This window comes from Arvicola amphibius, chromosome 3 (assembly GCF_903992535.2).
Source record: "Arvicola amphibius chromosome 3, mArvAmp1.2, whole genome shotgun sequence".
Classification (NCBI taxonomy): domain Eukaryota; kingdom Metazoa; phylum Chordata; class Mammalia; order Rodentia; family Cricetidae; genus Arvicola; species Arvicola amphibius.
Genome location: NC_052049.1, coordinates 138,698,943 through 138,717,421, shown reverse-complemented (window position 1 = coordinate 138,717,421; position 18,479 = coordinate 138,698,943). Strand labels below are relative to the sequence as shown.

Here is an 18,479-nt window from a genome sequence, read left to right as displayed (position 1 = left end):
CAGGGTAGTACTGAAAATATCTCAAGTTCTTGTCTGTGGAGTCCTTGTTTGGCTTTTAAAAGACCCCAAACTCAGAGAACAGCAGGCCTTGGGAGGACTTGAGAGCCACAAGGTGGAGCAGGTGTGTGTGTGTGTGTGTGTGTGTGTGTGTGTGTGATGATTAGATTGGTTTATACAGTGTAGCCTGACAGTCAGATAATGGTCGTCTTCATGCAGGAAGGGCTGAGCACCTGGTAGCCTCTTAACCTGAGAGCCTGGGCGCTTTAGCAGTCCCACCCCAGTGCTGAAGGCCTAGAGGAGTCCAGGAGAGCCACTGGTCTTCTATCCGTGCCGGAAACCCGAAGAAGCCCGAGTGTGATGTCAGTGGGAGAGGAAGCAGCAGCAAGAGGGCAGATGACCTTGCTAGAAAGACGCAAAGGCAAGAAGGCAAAAAGCACAGCTTCCCTTCAGCCCTCCTTTAATCGGTGCTGCCTCAGGAAGGTGCCCCATACTTGGTGCAGGGGTCTTCTCACTTCTAATTGCCTGATCAGATAAACCCCTCACAGGTGTGTTCAGTGGCTGGGTCCAGTCAAGATGATAACTAAGCTAACCACCGCACCACTGTGGTGCAGGTGGAGACTGAGGGCACTCGTGACTGAGGGAGCGTGCCACAAAGGGCCGCTCTCCGCACCTCAGCCAACCGTGGAAACTGACGTCATCTTTCTGACGTTGTATCTAGACATAGAATTCTCGGGAAATACCTTCAGGAATCTTCCATTCTGCTTCAGTGTTTCATCAGCTTCCCCACCCAGCTTGCTCCTCCCTGTTAACAAACACCTCGATTCCAAGCCCACCCGAAGTGTTTGTTAGAAGCACCAGATATTTTAGGTTTGTTTGGTGGCTATATCTGTCTTTCTCTCGGAAAGCTAATGAGACCTTGCTGTGATGAATTCATGTGAGATAAAAGCTCTTTGGCAAGATTTCGACATTCGTGCATTGATTACATAATTGTGTTGCAGAAGTCTAGCTTTTAAAGTGGCATTACTAAATGACTAGGCTGGCATGTCGTTTCCTATTTGAATGTGTAGTTTTTATGGCTCTATTTAGTAATCGAGTTAACAGCAAACAGGTCCTTGCTTCTCGCTCGTCGATCTAGGTTAGGCAGGTTCTCCTTGAAGGGAAGGGACACTCATCCTGCTCAGCACAGTGCTCCTCATGTAGGATGTGGCCAGAGACTTTTCCATTTCTTCCTGAAGAAAATCTCCCTTTTAGCTTCCCAATTCCTACTGGAATGTTTGGTCCTGTGTTTGGCACGTTGTCTGTATTTCCCCAAAACTCAGTGGGCACTTCCTCTTTCTTCTCTGATAGGCTGTGGGGTGTGTCTAGTGGCAGAGTGATAGAGGAAACATACCCATGTGCCAAGGCATAAGCTCCCCAAACCTGTGAATTGGGAATCAGAGTGGGAAATACGGGAACACACAGCACACTCCACCCCCTCCTCTCGCCCTCACTCTTTCCCTCTCTTCTTCCTCCCTCCTTTCCTCTGTCTCTCTATTGTTCTTTGTTTTGATATATAATTTTATATTTTAGTCTTTAATTTATTATATATAATTTTCTGATAATTTTATTCATAGAGTTTTATGATATAATTTACACATAAGCAGCAATGGGGCAGAACAGCTGGAGAGATGGTTCAGAGTGTTTGCTGCTCGAGTTCATGTCCCAGGATCCATGTCAGGTGGTTCACAACTGCCTGTAACTCCAGCTCCAGGGGACCTGATGCCTTCTTCCAAACTCTGCAGAAACTACACTCACGTGGGCACACACATGCACACACGCACACACACACACACACACACACACAGAGATTTAAAAATAAAGCTTTAAGGCATGCAGTTCAGTGGGCTTTGTAGTATTCCCTGTGCAGCCATCACAATTAATCTTGGAACATCTGAACAGTTCAGTAAGAAATCCCATGGCGTTTGCAGTCTCTCCCCATCAGCTCCCTCAACCCCTATCCATGGCAACCAGAAAATTCTTTCTGTCTCTAGGATTTGCCTCTCTGGATGTTCCCTCTAAGTGGACTCATCCCTAACACACGGTTCTTTAAGAGCAGCTCCTTACACTTCGCGTAGTGTTTCCAGGGGTCACCTGTGAAGGTGTGTGGGTGTATCATCGCTTTCTGTGGCTAAGAGACACCACGTTTTGTTTCTTTATAAACTGAGTGGGTGTGCTGTTTCTACTTTTTGTCTATTATAAATAATGTGGCTGATAATATTGTTTATGGAGGCCTTGTATGTTTACATTTTTAAAGATTTATTTATTTTTATTTTATGTACGTATATGAGTGTTTTGCTCGCATACATGTATGTGTATCATGAGTGTACAGTGCCCATGGAGACCAGAAAAGGGTGTAAGGTCCCCTGGAGCTGGGGTATACAGCCCTATGTGGGTGCTGGGGACCGAACTCCAGTTCTCTGGACATATTCCTGACCACTGACCCATCTCTCCAGTCCCGAGGCAGCCTTTCACACATAGTGCGAGGTAGAGCTCCAAGTTCATTCTTTTGCATGCTTGGTTATCTTTCAACATCATTAGTCAGAAGTCCATTCTATCCCTCACCAGGTTGTCTTGGCACCAGACTTGGAAATCATTGTGGGTAGGGACACTTGAGTTCCTTCCTCCTCCCTTCCCTTCCCCCTCCCTCACTTTGTCATTGTGTGTGCACCAGAGGGTAAGCTCAGGCTTTAATCTCTGGAGCCGAGCCTTTTGCTTTTGTTTTTGTTTTTTAACTCTCTCTCTCTCTCTCTCTCTGTGTGTGTGTGTGTGTGTGTGTGTGTGTGAGAGAGAGAGAGAGAGAGAGAGAGAGAGAGGAGGGGGGGAATCAGTTCTCTCCTTCCACTGTGTGGGTTCTGCAGATTGAATTTATATTCTCAGATTTGTACAGTAAGCATTTTACCCACAGGTCCATCCTGCTGGTCCCAAACTATCTCTCTCTCTCTCTCTCTCTCTCTCTCTCTCTCTCTCTCTCTCTCTCTCTCTCTCTCTCTCTCTCTGTGTGTGTGTGTGTGTCACGCATACATACACACACACACACACACACACAAAAGTGTATTTTTTGGTACATAGACATGCATGCACCAAGTGGAAGGAAGTCAGAGAACAACTCTTGGGGGTTGGTTCTCTTCTGCCACTTTGTGGGACCCTATGATTGAATTCAGGTTCTTGCGTCTGGACACACATCCCTCTTTCCTCTGAGTCATCTCCCTAGCCACTTTCAACAAAACACCAAGATCCCTTGCTGGCCTTGGCTTACCAAGTAGGTTAGATTGGCAGCGCCCAAGAGGTCCACCCGTCTCTGCCTCCCCTCTGCTGTGCTTACAAGTGCATACTGTCTCACCTGGTACCTGTTGAGGCCTGAGTATTGGATCTCCTGGAGCTGGAGTAGTAGACTGTGGTGAGCTTCCGGACACGGATGCTGGGGACTGAGCCCGGGTCTTCTGCAGGGGCAGTCTGCACTCTTAACCACAGAGCTGTCTCTCCAGCTCCCACCTGGCATTCCGAGGATCAGACTGTTCCTCATGCTTTACTGTCTGAGGCTTCTCCACAGCCCAGTAGCACAGTTTCTGAGGAGGCCTTGCATCTCACAGTGCATGCTATAGGATGAACTAGCAGGGCAGCTATTTCACGTGCTTTTAAACTTTAACGGGTGTGCGTTGTTTGCCTGGATAGGTGCGATGCCAGCATAGCCAGACTCTCGGCAGAGCATAAGACAACCTACGAGGGCCTCCAGCACTTGAACAAGGAGCAGCAAGCAGCCAAGCTGATCCTGGAAACAAAAATCAAAGACGCAGAAGGACAGGTATGGCCGGGGCAGAAGAAGAGAGAAGAAGCAGAGAGTTTGTTCTCAGCTAAGAACAGGGTGCTGCTTGGTTGTTGCCAGAGCAGCCAGCCCAAGTCCCCGGTGTGGGCTTATGCAAATCATCAGCTCTTTCTGTCTTCCTTCCCTCTGTCTTGCTGGCGTGGCCCTTCATGAATCTGGCAGCCAGATCGTGGAGAGATTTTGGTACAGTGCCAATTTAAAGTTTTTTCCCCTTATTCATAAAACAACTCATATACCCCAGACATTCTAAACTATATCCCCCAATTTGCCTCTTGCACAGGTGAGTTACCCAGCATAGCGTTGCAAGATGTTTATCCCAGTGTCTGATTCGAGAAATACGTTCTTTACTGACTTTCTTTATATGCAAGGGATTCATTGTGTGTGCTGACTCATCACACGGTCTCAGTTAGGCCAAAGCTGGAGAGTAAGCTGGCAAGGGAATCTTAGGGTATTTTACCTTGAAATTTATAATTTCCTTCACAAAGCAAAACTCTCAGCATTTCACCAGTTTTTTTTTTTTTTTTGTGTGTGTGTGTGTGTGTGTGTGTGTGTGTGTGTGCATGAGTGCAGGTGCCCCCACAGGTCAGAGAGCTTGGATTTCCCTGGAGATGGTTTATAGGTGGCTGTAAGATACCTGATGTGGGGTCCTGGGGATTGAACTCTGAGGAATCTGTGTTCTTAATTACTGAGCCATCTCTCCAGCCCCTACTTCATCAGATTTTTGTTGTTTAGTTGGTTTCTTTTACTTACAAGCTTCCCTTTGTTGTAACAGGGCTAACTTCTAAGGACTTTCCCATAGCATCTGCCTTATTTACTATTCTTTACATAACCAGAGACTAGTCTAGAAAAACAGGGGCATCTGGGTAATTTACTAGATAAAAAATACTTACCCCTTAACTTCAATTCTCTTCAGCAAGGAACCAAAGCTACTTGTGTAAAAAAAAAAAAAAAAAAAAAAAAAAAAAAAAAAAAAAAAAAAAAAAAAAAAACCAGAAAACAGAAAAAGGGTATCATAAGGCTTTGAAATGCAGGCAGACAGTGACTAGGTAGATGGTGTCATAGTTAAAGTGCCCATGAGCACAAGCCAAAGAACCTGTGTTTGGATTCACAGCACCCACCTAAAAGCTGGACACTGTGGGGACTGGAGAGACGGCTCAGCAGTTAAGAGCACTTGTTCTTCCAGAGGACCTGAGCTCAGTTCCCAGCACCCACATAGGGTCTCACAATTGTAACTCCAGTCCTAGGAAATCTGACACACTTTTCTGACCTCCTCAGGCACAAGACATACATTTGGAGTACATACATTCAGGCAAACACTCACACACATAAAATAATCTAAAAAAAAGGGTTTAAAAAAAGTTGGTCACCGTGGTACACCCAGAACTGGTGATCCCTAGAACTTACTGGCCAGCCATTCTAGCCAATAGGTGAGTGCCATGTTCAGTGAGAGACCCTGCATCAAAAAATAAAGTGGAGAATGATTGAGAAAAAAACTCCTGTTGACCCCTGACCTCCACGTGTACATGTGTACACATGTACCTGCACACACACACACACACACACACACACACACACACACACGTGGAAAGAGGGGGTGAAATGAACTTAGTAAAGTGACTTTTAATGCCTTGGCCAGCATAGAGCATAGGGCATGTCTTCTGAAATGGTCCCTGAAGACGTGATGTGAGATCTTTATACTCCAGTCTTCTTTTCCAGATTTCTCAGCTTTTGAGCAGAGTGGACTTGTCCATTTCAGAGCAGAGTACCAAACTGAAGATGTCCCACAGAGACAGCAACCACCAGCTTCAGCTCCTGGATACTAAGTAAGTCATCAGCTTGTAAAGGGTTTTCTCAAGTTCTTTCTGAGTTTATGAAATTTACCTTTTCTCCATCTTGCTTTGATTTTAAAATATAATGTTTAAATTTTTCCTGTCTAAAAGATTTATTTTACTTTTATTTATGTCTGTGTGGATATGCGCACATGAGTGCAGTGCCCACAGAGGCCAGAAGAAGGCCTTGGTTTCCCTGGAGCTGGAGGTGCAGGGGGTTGTGAGCAGCCAGATATGGGTGCTGGGAACTGAACTCCCATCCTCAGGAAGAACAGCAGGCACTCTTCACTGCTGAGCCATCTCTCTTGCCCACCTCCTGGTTTTTATTTATCACAGAGAGTGCAAACAATGTGGCATATTGTCGCTTTTCCTTCATAATTACTGCTTCTAGCAGTTGGATGATGGTCCATCTCTTTATTCAATGTGTATTTGTCTTATTTGTTATATGTTGGTGTGTGTATGTGGTATATACATGTGTGTATATTGCGGGGGGGGGGAGGGTGAGACAAATGGGTGCCTGAGTGTGTGGAGGTAAGGGTCAACATCGGGCATCTTCCTCTATCTTGCTCCACCTTACTTTTTGGAGGCAGAGTCTCTCACTGATTCTGCAGGATTAAACGGCCAGCGAGACTCTTTCCATCTTCCCATTGCTGGCACTAGAGAAGCAAGCCATACTGTCTCGCTTTTTACATGGATTCTGGGCATCCAAACTCTGGCCCTCATGTTGGTGCAGTAAGCACTTTACCCATGAGTCATCTTCCCTGCCTCTAGTATGTGTTGGCTGGAGCACTTCCCTAGAGGCCATGGGTCTAGTAATGGAGAAGACAAAACAAAACAGACCTTGTTCTTAATCCTGTAGAGTCTACAGTTTAGGGAGCTGATGGCCAGGTGTCAGATAAGGGCTTGAGCAGGATGCTCTGTATTATTATTAATGGTGCTTCAGGGGGTAGGTATGTGGTTATGTTAGGTTAAATAATGATTCCCCCAAATTCTCCATGTGAAGATGTTTGTTAACTTCTAGGGAAAGGAACTTGATCGTGCGACCAAGTATCTTCATCTGGGACTGTAGTTTAGGAGTAAAGTGCTTGCCTAGCATGAGTGAGGCCATAGGTTCAATCCCCAGTATTAGAAAAAAATGCCCTAAAGAAAATCTGTGTGTGTGTTCACACACATGTGCATACCATGGTATAGGTGTTGAGGTCAGACTATAACATGAGGCATTAGTTCTCACCTCCCACTTTGTTTGAGGGAGGGTCTGTGGTTGCTGACCACTGTGTACTCCAGGCTAGATGGCCTGAGAGCTTCTGGGCTTTCCTGTCTGTTTCCCATCATGCCATAGGAGTGCTGGAATTATAGACCACCTCTGGCTTTACATGGGTTCTGGGGTCCAGAACTCAGGTCCTCATGCTTGCACAGCAAAGGCTTTACCTGCTGAGCCTTCTCCCCAGTCCCTCTAAAGAAGGTTTTTAAATGAGTAGGTCATCTAAGCAAGCCTGATGTCATCACTAGAATCCTGGGAGGAAGGCACTGGTAAAGAATAGCAAATCCTAGCAAGGCCAACTTCTAGGGGAGTGTGACTGGTTGACACTTGCCTCTTCTAAGTCCTGGTGGTAGCCAGTGTCTCAATCTGTACGGATAGCTGTATTAGTTCAGCTACAGGATGGTTCAGTGTTCTGTGGTCGGCGTTCCAGAACAAACAGGGCAGCTCTGACGACTCAGTGTGGAGCCTCTCCATCTCCAGTCCTTGCTCTTCCCCAGCTGCCACAGAGGGAAAAAACAGCTCTGTTGTGAGGATGTGGCCAGAGCCATGGTCTTCTCTCCTTCGCCTGACTTACTGGTGCACGGCACTGGAACTGTTACTTCCTTCATTGCTGTGACCTGAAAAAAGCAACTTAAGGAGTGAGGATGACAGTTTGGCTCACAGTTTGTGGGGATACCATCCACCATGGTGATGAACATGTGGTAGCAGGAGCGTAAGGTGGCTAGTCTCATTGCATCCATAAGTCAGAGGCCCAAAAGATGAGTTCTGGTGCTCAGTATACTTCTTCCCCCCGCCCCTTTTATTCAGTCTGGGACCCCAGTCCATAGCATGGTGTTTGACACATTCAGAGTGGGTCTTTCTTCCTCATTAAATTCCCCCGGAAACACGCTCACACACAAGGTGTGTCTCCTACTTGATTCCAAATCCAGTCAAGATGATACAGGAGATTAACCATCACATACACCTAGCTGCAAGGGAGGCTAGTACATGTGATCTCTGGCTAGGCATCCATGTGTTCCTGTGGCATGTAAAGACTCCTTATAAAAGAAAACAAAAAATAGACATTTCAGAACAATTAGTGACTTTAATGGGTGTCCTATTATTTAAATCATATATCTACATCTATTGCACACCTACATATATCTTTATATATTCTATGCTTTCATTACATGTTAATATCAATAAGAAAAAAGTGATTAAGGGAAGTAGCATGCATTGATAGTTATTTTAAAGATTGTGGAAGAGAGGCCTCTAGAGGAGTGGAATGCTGTAAGGGTACTTTCCAATTTCTTTTCTTTTCTTCCCTTTTCTTTTCTTTTTCTTTCTTTTTTTTTTTGAGACAAAGTTTCAAGTAACCCCAAGCTGGCCTTGAATACACTATGACATTTAACTCCTGATCCTCTTGGCATTACCTCTCAAGTGCTGGGACTGCAGGCATGTTCCACTATTTAGGTTATTTCCTACTGGTTTAAATTAGGCTATGTCCATATGGGGAAAGAGCAATAGAAAATATTAGAGAGAAAGCAAGCCAGCCTCTAGTACTGGGAGATACATGGAGGGAGAATGTAGGTAGGTAGGTAGGGGGGAGGATTCTGGAAAAGGAGATGAAGGATGGTGTGTTCTCTGAGCAAGGAGAACTGTGGACCCTTAGAACTATACGGGTTATTATGCCCTGGCATTTCTGCATTACTATGTCACCTCAGTGCCTGTGTTGCCAGCTCCTACAGGTAGGAGCACCACCAGATGGGTAGGAGCACCATCAGATGAGTTTCTGTTGTATGTTTCCATCCTCCACTGGCTCCATGTGGCATGTGGTCCTATTCTGTTCCGTATTTTTTTTTTTCTTTTTTGAGACAGGGTTTCTCTGTAGCTTTGGAGCCTGTCCTGGAACTAGCTCTTGTAGACCAGGCTGGCCTCGAACTCACAAAGATCCACCTGCCTCTGCTTCCCGAGTGCTGGGACTAAAGGCGTGCGCCACCACCACCCGGCTGGCACGTGATCCTAAAAGAAGGTAATGCCATTCTTATACTCAAAACTGTTTGCATCCAACTTCTTTACACGCCTTTTCTTCCCTTTCTTTTGTTTCTGTTTTAGATTTAAAGGTACAGTCGAGGAGCTCAGCAACCAGATTTTATCTGCCCGGAGTTGGTTGCAACAAGAACAAGAACGGATAGAGAAAGAACTTTTACAGAAAATTGAACATCTTTCCTTGATTGTTAAGGAAAACAGTGTAGGTATTAATATTTTTGAATAATAGATACTGAGTGGGGACCTGCAGTGTCTCACTAGAACCTAAGGACTCAGGACACGTTCATTTGACACCACCCGAAGCTATTCAGGCATTCCTTCCTGCCTTTGAGAAATTTCCATGCCCCTCCCCCCCCACTTTCCCTTCTTCCTCTCCCATTCCCGTTCTGTTTCTCTTCCTTCCTTTGTTCTGGGGATCAAACCTCGATCCTCATACCTGCTAGCTTAGTTCCTTTTCCTGTTGCTTGAGAAAATACTCCGCAAAAGCATCTTAAGGGAGAAGAAATTTATTCTGGTCCACAGGTCAAGGGTCCACTTTGTGATGGTGAGGGGGTCAAGGTGGCAGGGGTGCGACACAGCTGGTCATGTTGCCTCCACCACAGGAAGCGGAGAGGGGTGACTAAATGTCACTGCTCAGCTCACTTCCCACTTAAACAGTTCGGGGTCCCAGCCAGGGGATGGTGCCATCCGCATGGGTTGGTTCTTCCCACCTCAAGCAAATCAAAATTACCCCCCACAGGCCTGACTCCCAGGTAATTCTAGATTCTGTTAAATTGACAAATTAGTACTGGCCTTCATAGCTGCTAATCTTGAACCTTAGCACCCAGCCAAAGCTCCCAGCCAAGTCTCCCACCCCCATTCCCTGTTCTTCATAAAGACAGGAAGTGCTTTGATTGATGTCGGTTAGCAAAGGGCAAACTGAACATTTCAGTTAATGGCTTTTAAATCAAGACTTTAATGCACCCAATTGTCTATCACACATTTCTAAATAAAACTTTCAGTCACCCACTTGATCCTGTTTTTCTGGGGCTTGTTTGTTATTTATGTTGTGACCTACTTTTTGCTTTCACCAGTGTTGAGTGGCTGCTCTCTGTCTCTCCAGGTCCCTCCAATGCACTGTAACGACAGTGTGTCTTTCCTCTCCCAGGGCAACCGTTCAGAATTCACCATTTTCTTTCCATCTACTTCTGCCTCCACCCACTTCTCTCAAACAGCTAAGGTTTGCAGAACTGCCAAAAAAATATCTTCAAAAAGTCGTGCATTTAAAACCAGCAGGTTTGGGAACTGGTGCTGGGCAGGCAAATTGTGCTGGGTTCTCTTTTCTCTCCCAGCTTCCTCCCATGGGGTTTTGACTGAGCAGAAGTGGCTGGTGCGGTTTGGCTTGCCCGTCTGACTGCTTGTTCCAGGGGCAGAGCCGTTCAGTGAGCTGTAGGCTTTCCATCAGAGACATCACAGGGGTGTCGTCATGTCACCCCTGACGAGAGCTTGGTGTCACTAAGGCCTCTGGATGCAGAGTCTCACAAAACGTAGTATAGTGGACTGCAAAGACAAGGAAGTATTCAGTATTCCAAATTTTTCCCTTGACGCTTCCCCTGCTTTTCTCAGGTCTGCTCATTGTTGTGCATCCTGAGGCTTTTGTGGAGTTCGGAGTCCGTGGTTTCCTGATTGATTTTTGCATTGGCTTAGGCTAACAGTAAACTCCATGATAGTGGTGGATCCATTAAGATGGAAACCTACTTCTCTCTCATGTAAAACAAATCCAGGTGTGCCTTCTCCAGGACAAACAGGAGGTGCGGGCTTGTCAGTCTTCAGTGATCCAGAATCCTTTTAGGTTAGTTTTCTGCCAGGCTCAGAGAGTAGCGCTTGTCCCCACGATTCCAGGTGGCTGGAAGAGTTCCAGCCAATGACTGAATGGTAAAGGGAGGAATTAAGGATCTACAACAAGTATACTCTAGCATTTCCTGGAGGCAGTTACATGCACTTGTTCTTATACCTCATTGGCTAGATCACATGGCCACACCAAACTCAGGACACAGAAGAAAACGTAGATTTGTACTCTGCGTGGCCTTTGCGACTGGATACAGGATGGACAATGAGATGCCATGTGGTTCTGGTCCCTGCAGATGGTTAAGTGCTATGACCCATGTGAGACGAGGCATGTGCTCTTCTTTTGCAATAACCAAGTATAATTCTTGTCGTGACCTCAGGGAGCCAGTGAGAGAGACATGGAGAAAAAACTCAGCCAGATGTCAGCCAGGCTTGACAAGATCGAAGAGAGCCAGAAGAAGAACGTGGAAGGACAGAGAACGAAGCCGGAAGAGGAGAAGGTGCATGGGCGGATCAGCAAACTGGAGTTACAGATGAACGAGGACATGAAGGAAATGAAAGCAGAGGTTAATGCTGGTAGGCCAAAACCCCACGCAGCTCGCGGCCTCATGCTGGTAGGCCAAAACCATATGCTGGTAGGCCAAACCCCCACACGGCTCATGTGACCTCTTTAGCTAAAAAGCTATTCACTGAGATTTCCCCTGAAACAGATTGAGCTTGCTAGAAAAAGAACTCAGAGAAACGTCTTTACTTTCTCTTTTAAGTATCTATGCAGTATTGAATAAAGATGCTAGCTAATTTATTTATTTACTTATTATAGTACTGAGAATTGAACTTAGCACCTCACAGTTGCTAGGCAAGCCCTCTGCCAGGGAGCTAATCTCCCAGACTCAAAGTACTAGTTCCATTGCTGGTCTATGAAACATCTCCACGAGACACAGGCAAACAGAATGCTTAACCTGCTTGTGATGGACATTTTCTTTAGTGCCACCCACTGATTTCTTTCTGTTCATCAATGCACCCTCGAGGCACTATTGAGGGCTTCTTCTGCACTGCGGCCACATGAACATGGAGTCGGTTTGCTCCCACCTCTTAAGTACTTTTTTCTAATCAAAATTTCTTTTAAAAGACCTATTTTATTCTCTCTCTCTCTCTCTCTCTCTCTCTCTCTCTCTCTCTCTCTCTCTCTGTGTGTGTGTGTGTGTGTGTGTGTGTGTATGTGTGTGTGTGTATACCCACGGAGGCCAGAAGGGGTGTGCTAGATCTCTAGAAGCAGGAACAGCAGGCACTTGTGAGCCACCTGACAGGTGTGGGGATCTGAACTCAGATAGCACAGTACAGCGTGCTTGCTCACTGTCCTCGTGAGGGTCACCATTGCTGTGATGAAACACCATGACCCAAAGCAACTTGGGGAGGAAAGGGTTTGTTTGATTTACACTTCCACATCACTGTCGATCACTGAATGGAGTCAGGACAGCAGCCCAAGCAGGGCAAGAACCTGGAGTCAAGAATTGATGCAGAGGCTATGGAGGAGTGCTGCTTACTGGCTTGCTCCTCATGGTTTCCTCAACCTGCCCTCTTACAAAACCCAGAACCACCAGCCCAGGGCTGGCACTGCCTGTAATGGGCTGGGCCCTCCCTCATCAATCACTAATTAAGGAAATGCCTGCAGGCGTGCCTACAGCCCAGTGTCACTGAGGGATTTTTCTCAGTTGAGGGTCCCCCCTCTCTGATGACTCTATCTTGTGTCAAGTTGACATAAAACTAGCCAGCACAACCACTGATTCATCTCTTCAGCCCTCAAATGTTTTATAAATAAAAAAGTTTGTTTTTATATTTAAAGTTTATGTTTTGATATATGTAACAAAATGGTTACTGTGTTCACGTAAATCTACCCATCATCTCACATGGAGGGGATATATGTGTGTTTGTGTGTGTTTTGTGTGCTATATATATGTGTGTGTGTGTGTATAAATGTATGTATATATATATGTGTGTATGTGCATATTGTGTATGTATGTATGTATATGTATATGTGTATGGTGTGTGTACATATGGGTGTGTGTGTGTGTACCTTGAGTCAACTCTTTCAGCAAAAACCCCAGGCAATATGTTGAATTTCCTCACAATATGTATTAGATCTCTAGACTTGTTCATTTTATCTATTTTATGTTTTTACCCTAAGACCTGAGTCTTCTTACTCCCCTGTCTGCCCACCCCATGCCCCTGGTATCTGCCATTTTATTGTATTTTTATATATTTAATTTCTTTTCCTTGTGGATTATCATATGAAACAGTGCAACATTTTTCTGTATGTGTCTTCCTTCATGTAGCTTAGTGTTCTCTAGTCTCAGCCATGTGTGGCAAACAGCAGGATCTGTTCTTTTGTAAGACTGAGTAATTTTGATGGCATATACACACACACACCACACCACTTTGTCTGTTCGTATCTCTTGACAGACACTTTAGGTTGCCTCTGTGTCTCAGTTATAGGGAGTAATATTGCAATAAACATCAGAGGGCCAGGGCTGGAGGGATGGCTCAGCAGTTACACAGTGAGACCCCCACCTCAAAAACAAACAAAGAAACAAACAAAGAAACAAACAAAAATGGTGGGCTGGGTGTGGTGGCGTATGCCTATAATCCCAGCACAGAGGCAGAAACAGAGGCAGAAGGATCTCTGTGAGTTTGAGGCCAGCGTGGTCTATAAAGAGAGTTCCAGGACAGCCAGGGAAGTCTTGAAAGCACCAAAAAAGGAGCGGGGGAGGTGGAACATCAGCGTGAGGAATTCTTTATTAGGTGGTAGTTTTTCTTATCCATGTGTGTCTAGTAGTGGCATTGCTGGATCATAGGATAGCTCTGCTTTTAATGTCTTTGGGGGCCTCTCTACTGTTTTTCACTCAAGCTATAACTTTTTTAAATGTATGTATGTATGTATGTATGTATGTATGTATGTATGTATGTATATAGCCTTGACTGGCCTCGAACTCACTAGACCAGGCTGGCCCAGAATTCTGCCTCCCAGGTGCTGGGATTAAAGGCATAAGCCTGCACTGGGCCTTGGCTACACTGTGTTTAATTCTCACCACTGTCTATGGGAGTCTGCTCTCCACATTCTCAGCCTGGTTAGTCTCCTGCTTCTCATAGCCTTCTTGCAAGTGTTAGCTGACACTTCAGTGACCTGAAGCCATGCTTTCTGACGAGTGATGCTCAACACCTTTTCTTGTGTTTCCCTCCCTCCCTCCCTCCCTCCCTCCCTCCCTCCGTCCCTCCCTCCGTCCCTCCCTCCCTCCCTTCCTTTCATTACTTTCTTTCGATGAGGTCTTTGGTCCAGGTTGGTCTAGGTCGCTGAGGGTAATCTTGAACTTATGATCCTTCTGCCCCCAACTTCTGAGTGCATGTATCACAAGTATACACTACCAGGCCCATTTTATGCGGTGCTTCATTAGGGCGGAGCTCTGGACTCTGTGCATGCTAGGTGAGCACTCTACCCACTGAGCCACATCTCCAGCTCTCTAGGATCACACATAATCGTTAACACTTATGCTCATTTACTTAGTATCGTGTATCTGGGTCAATTCCTCTGTGCCGCTGTTTTGTTTCTAAGATGGAGTCTAGAATGCGGGAAGCAGCACAGAGGCAGAAAGAGACAGGAGGATCTCTGTGAGTTCAAGCCCAGCCTGGTCTACAAAGCTAGTTCCAGGACAGTCAAGGCTGTTACATAGAGAAACCCTGTCGCAACAAACAAACCAAAAACCAAAAACCAAAAACCAAAAACCAAAAACAAACAAACAAACAAACAAACAAAAAAACCAGGCTGGCCTCACACTCTTAGTCTTGCCTTAGTTTTCCAAGTACTGAAATGCAGGCATATGCCACCATGCCTGACTGAGCCCAGCATTTTTCTCAACGAAGTCTGTTTCCTATCTGGGGTCCACATTTAGGGTGACAGGCCCCAAGTAACCTTTTAGAGCTCAGCCTTTAGATGCCAGATTCTGCAGTGAGGACCGAAGCCTCAGAAATCAGAACCCTTCACTCATAACCCCAGGAGATCCTGGAAACCCTGGAGCCTAGGCTCAGGCCCTGCGCTGACCTTTGGGGCCACTGGGCTGGAAGACCTCACTATAGAGTTCTGTCTGGTCCCAAGGAAGCTGGAGGCCTATGTGCCCGGGGCTCTCCTGATCTGCAGAAGCCCTGGATTTAGTAGTTTTAGACTACAGCCAGTGTTTTGCAGGAATTTCTTTGGGGGGGCGGTCCGATTACTTCCTTATGATATGGCCTGGGACAGAGGTGCTGCAGGACAGACAGACGGACGCCCTGCCCTGACGCCCACACGTGATTTCTCTCAGTCAGAGTGGTGTGAGCTTTGATCATGCGGTTGAAGCTGCAGCTGCCCTATTTTTTGACTGTAATATCCCCCTTTGTCATTAAAAAGCGGTTTCCTTGGGGGGTCTCCATCCGGGGTTGACCCCCGGAGTTGCAGCGTTTGTAGGACCCCACCGTCCCTGTCGCTGTAGACTCTGGCAGGACCCTGCCTGCAAACTGTTGACGCCTGTGACGTTTGCCATTTGCCTCTTCCTCAAGGGTTTACAGCCATCTACGAAAGCATAGGATCCCTGAGGCAAGTGCTGGAGGCCAAGATGAAGCTGGACAGGGACCAGCTACAGAAGCAGATCCAGCAGATGCAGAAGCCAGAAACTTCCATGTGAAGAGGGCTGGGACGAGGACCTGGCAGGAGAAGAGATTGCCTGTGGAGCTAAGAACCAGACACCTCTGCAGCCGGATCATGGCTGCATGCTGGATCCCATTCAGGGTGTGCATGTGCCAAGAAACATGTTCTTATGGGTCTAAACGTTTACCTTATTGAAAACACCTTTATTCAGAAGTCTTCAGTACAATTTTTACAACTGTATTTCCCTATCTAAGTGCAGTTGAGCCCTATGCCCTCAGATTTTGAAAGGCTTTTATGAATGAAAAGAATTTATTTTCAATGCCTGATGATCTAGCCAAGACTACTATTTTGGGGAAAAAAAAAACCTGCCATGGTGATTTTTTTTTTAAATTAAGAAATGAATAATGTATTGCTCCTCACCCTACATTAAGAGAATGTCCTGGTAGATTAGAGTTCAGCTTGAAGTCCACATCTGGATTGTCTTACTGTCGTCTATGCATTTTAAAAAAAAATGTTGGGTTATTTTCGTGTAAATCACCTGTCTTTTGTAGAGAGAAGAGATTTAACACTGGAGGGGGGAAACAAACCTTGCCATTTATATAATGAAAATAGTTTTTTAAGAATTGATAACTGCCATATAGATTGCAAATTAAGTGGAATCTTACGACATGTATCTAGATCCCTCAAGGCACAATATTTATATCCACCTAGTACCAGCTTTTAATATTTACAGCTATTTTGGGAACCATGCACAGCCGGTGTAGCCAATAGCCATATATTTAATAATGGGATGGCGGCTCAGCAGTATGCTTATCACACAGTTACTTGTTCATCAATCGCAATGGACGTGAGGATTGTTCAGACTTTACGATTCACCTAAATGTTCCCCATACAGACACTAAGTGCTAGGATTTATAGACGTTGCTTGTAACTGTCTATTTGTGCCTTGGTTTTTTTATCACGTCACTGGACTGTCCCCTGTAAAAAAAAAACAAAACAAAGCAAAACATCACCAACAAAACAGAAAGCGTGGTAAACACATCAGGGTTGTGATGTGAAACTGGGATCCTATGTATGTCCTTTTTCAGCGTCCTAATGATGTCTTCACTGTCGTGACGGGACACATTCGGCATCATTCCAGGAATGCTTGCACACACTTTTGTATGGGCAGAGTCAAACCGAGGCTACATTTATCGTACCGCGAGGAGATGTGTTGTCCTGGCGCCTTTGTCGATGTCTTATTTTCGATCACCAGGTGTGAGTTGTTGAAGGACTGGAGCCTGTGCTGGTTGCTCGCCTGCGAGTACGTCATAGCTGACAGAAGCAGCCTGGTGAAGCGTGAGGGCACCCCAGGGGAGAGAGCAGGAGCACTTAGAAGTTCCCGGAACGCCACCTTGTCTTCTCCTTTCCTCTCTCACTTGCAAGGACTCAGGAAAATAAAAATCGTTTTCTATTTCTAGAATAAATCACAATGAGATTCTAACTGGCTCTTACTGTTGACCCATGTAAGGGACGCTGCTAAAGTACCTAATATTTCACTCTTGGTAGCTTGACAAATTCTGTTTTAGTTTGGACTCATGAGAGGTTGTGTGAGGAATACGTACCCATCACGCATTTCTTCATTTCCCCGCGTATCTTTGCATCTCTAGCTAGGAAGATCTTTCCGCCTGGGAGAAGTTGCTGGTGTTCAGAAAGCACGTTTTCCCCTTTGTGCGAGGCTAGCCATGTTCTACGGAGTGATTAAGCACAAGGCTCAGGACAGGGCCACACCCCCTCAGTGTCTCTGTCCTCTGGGGGCTCTGAGGGAGAAGGATGAGCACAGATGACTCCCGGGAAGAGGGGCACGGGGGACACCAGCTAACTCTGGCCTAGCAGGTGGTGTATGCAGGTGACACCACGGCTGGTGGAATCACCTAGGTGCTCACTTAGGTCTGCCTAAGTGTGTGATGCAGACCTGGGACGGGAACTCTCCACTCTCGCCGCTTGGGGTCCCTCGGGGACTTTGAAGAGTCACTGATGCTGAGCAACCTCTGGACTTAGTCAGAGCATCTGGGAGGCAGTCACCAGCATCAGTGTCCCCCCCCCCCACTAAGCCCCCAGTGTTTCGGTGTGTAGCTGGGAGGCCAGCCATCCAGTGAAGACAATAGAGTTCTCTTGTAGCCAAAGTTTAAAGGAGAATCAGCTATCCTGTCTTTCCTTTACCAGAGATTTGCAATAAAAAGAATAAAATTTCCAAATATATGTGGCATGGGACTTTTAAATGGAAAGTTTTTGAGTGTGGGGTGAAAACTTTGGCAGGGCAACTGCTTTAGTAAAGATACCACTTGACTTTCTTTTTTTTAATTTTGAAAAAAATTATTTAACTCCATATTTCCAAATGGGAATCTTTAAACAGATGATGAAGGCCTTACCTACAAGTCAAAATTAAAACCCATCATTCCTCTGGTTATTGCAGATGAGGATACTTACTGGGACCCATGAATTTGAGCCACTTGGCTCTCTTGAGCAATCTGATGCTGAAGTTCGACAGGCCTACCAGGGCCATTGCTGACTGCATCTCCCATGGGGAACCAGGGTCTCAGGACCCTGCTGCCTCTGGAATCACACCAGGGAGCAGTTCCTGGCTGTGTGCCATGGACCCGTGCTGAGATTTTTACAGAATACTTCTTTAACCACATGCATTCATGTGTGCGTGTGTGTGCGTGCATGGGCCTTGGCTCGAGGATGTCAGAAGAGGGCACGGGGTCATTTGGAGCTGGAGTTCCAGATGGTTGTGAGCCACCTGCCATGGGCGCTGGCAACTGAACTCGTGTTCTCTGGAAGAGCAACAAGTGATCTCAGCTGCCGTACCTTCTCCCCAACTCCTGTGTTCAGACTTGTGTGTGCTCATTCCTTTTGTTTGACAGTGTCTAGTTAAGTACCATTTAACAGAGAAAATTGAGTCACATAAAAAGGAAGCAGCGTGCCTCAAATCCTACAGCTTGTTAGTAGGAGACCTGA

At 45.9% G+C, this 18,479-nt stretch overlaps 1 protein-coding gene across 1 annotated transcript in view; it reads left to right on the top strand.

Annotated features, from left to right (window-relative positions):
* The window catches only part of Fam81a (family with sequence similarity 81 member A), a 36,326-nt gene extending 20,682 nt beyond the window's left edge, over positions 1-15,644 (top strand). The window contains exons 4-8 of the mRNA XM_038324307.1: positions 3,712-3,841; positions 5,579-5,685; positions 9,047-9,182; positions 11,188-11,383; positions 15,392-15,644. Coding sequence (XP_038180235.1) covers positions 3,712-3,841; positions 5,579-5,685; positions 9,047-9,182; positions 11,188-11,383; positions 15,392-15,516 — 694 coding nt within the window. The 3' untranslated portion in view covers positions 15,517-15,644. The remainder of the gene's footprint in view (positions 1-3,711; positions 3,842-5,578; positions 5,686-9,046; positions 9,183-11,187; positions 11,384-15,391) is intronic.
* The last annotated feature ends 2,835 nt before the right edge of the window (positions 15,645-18,479 follow it).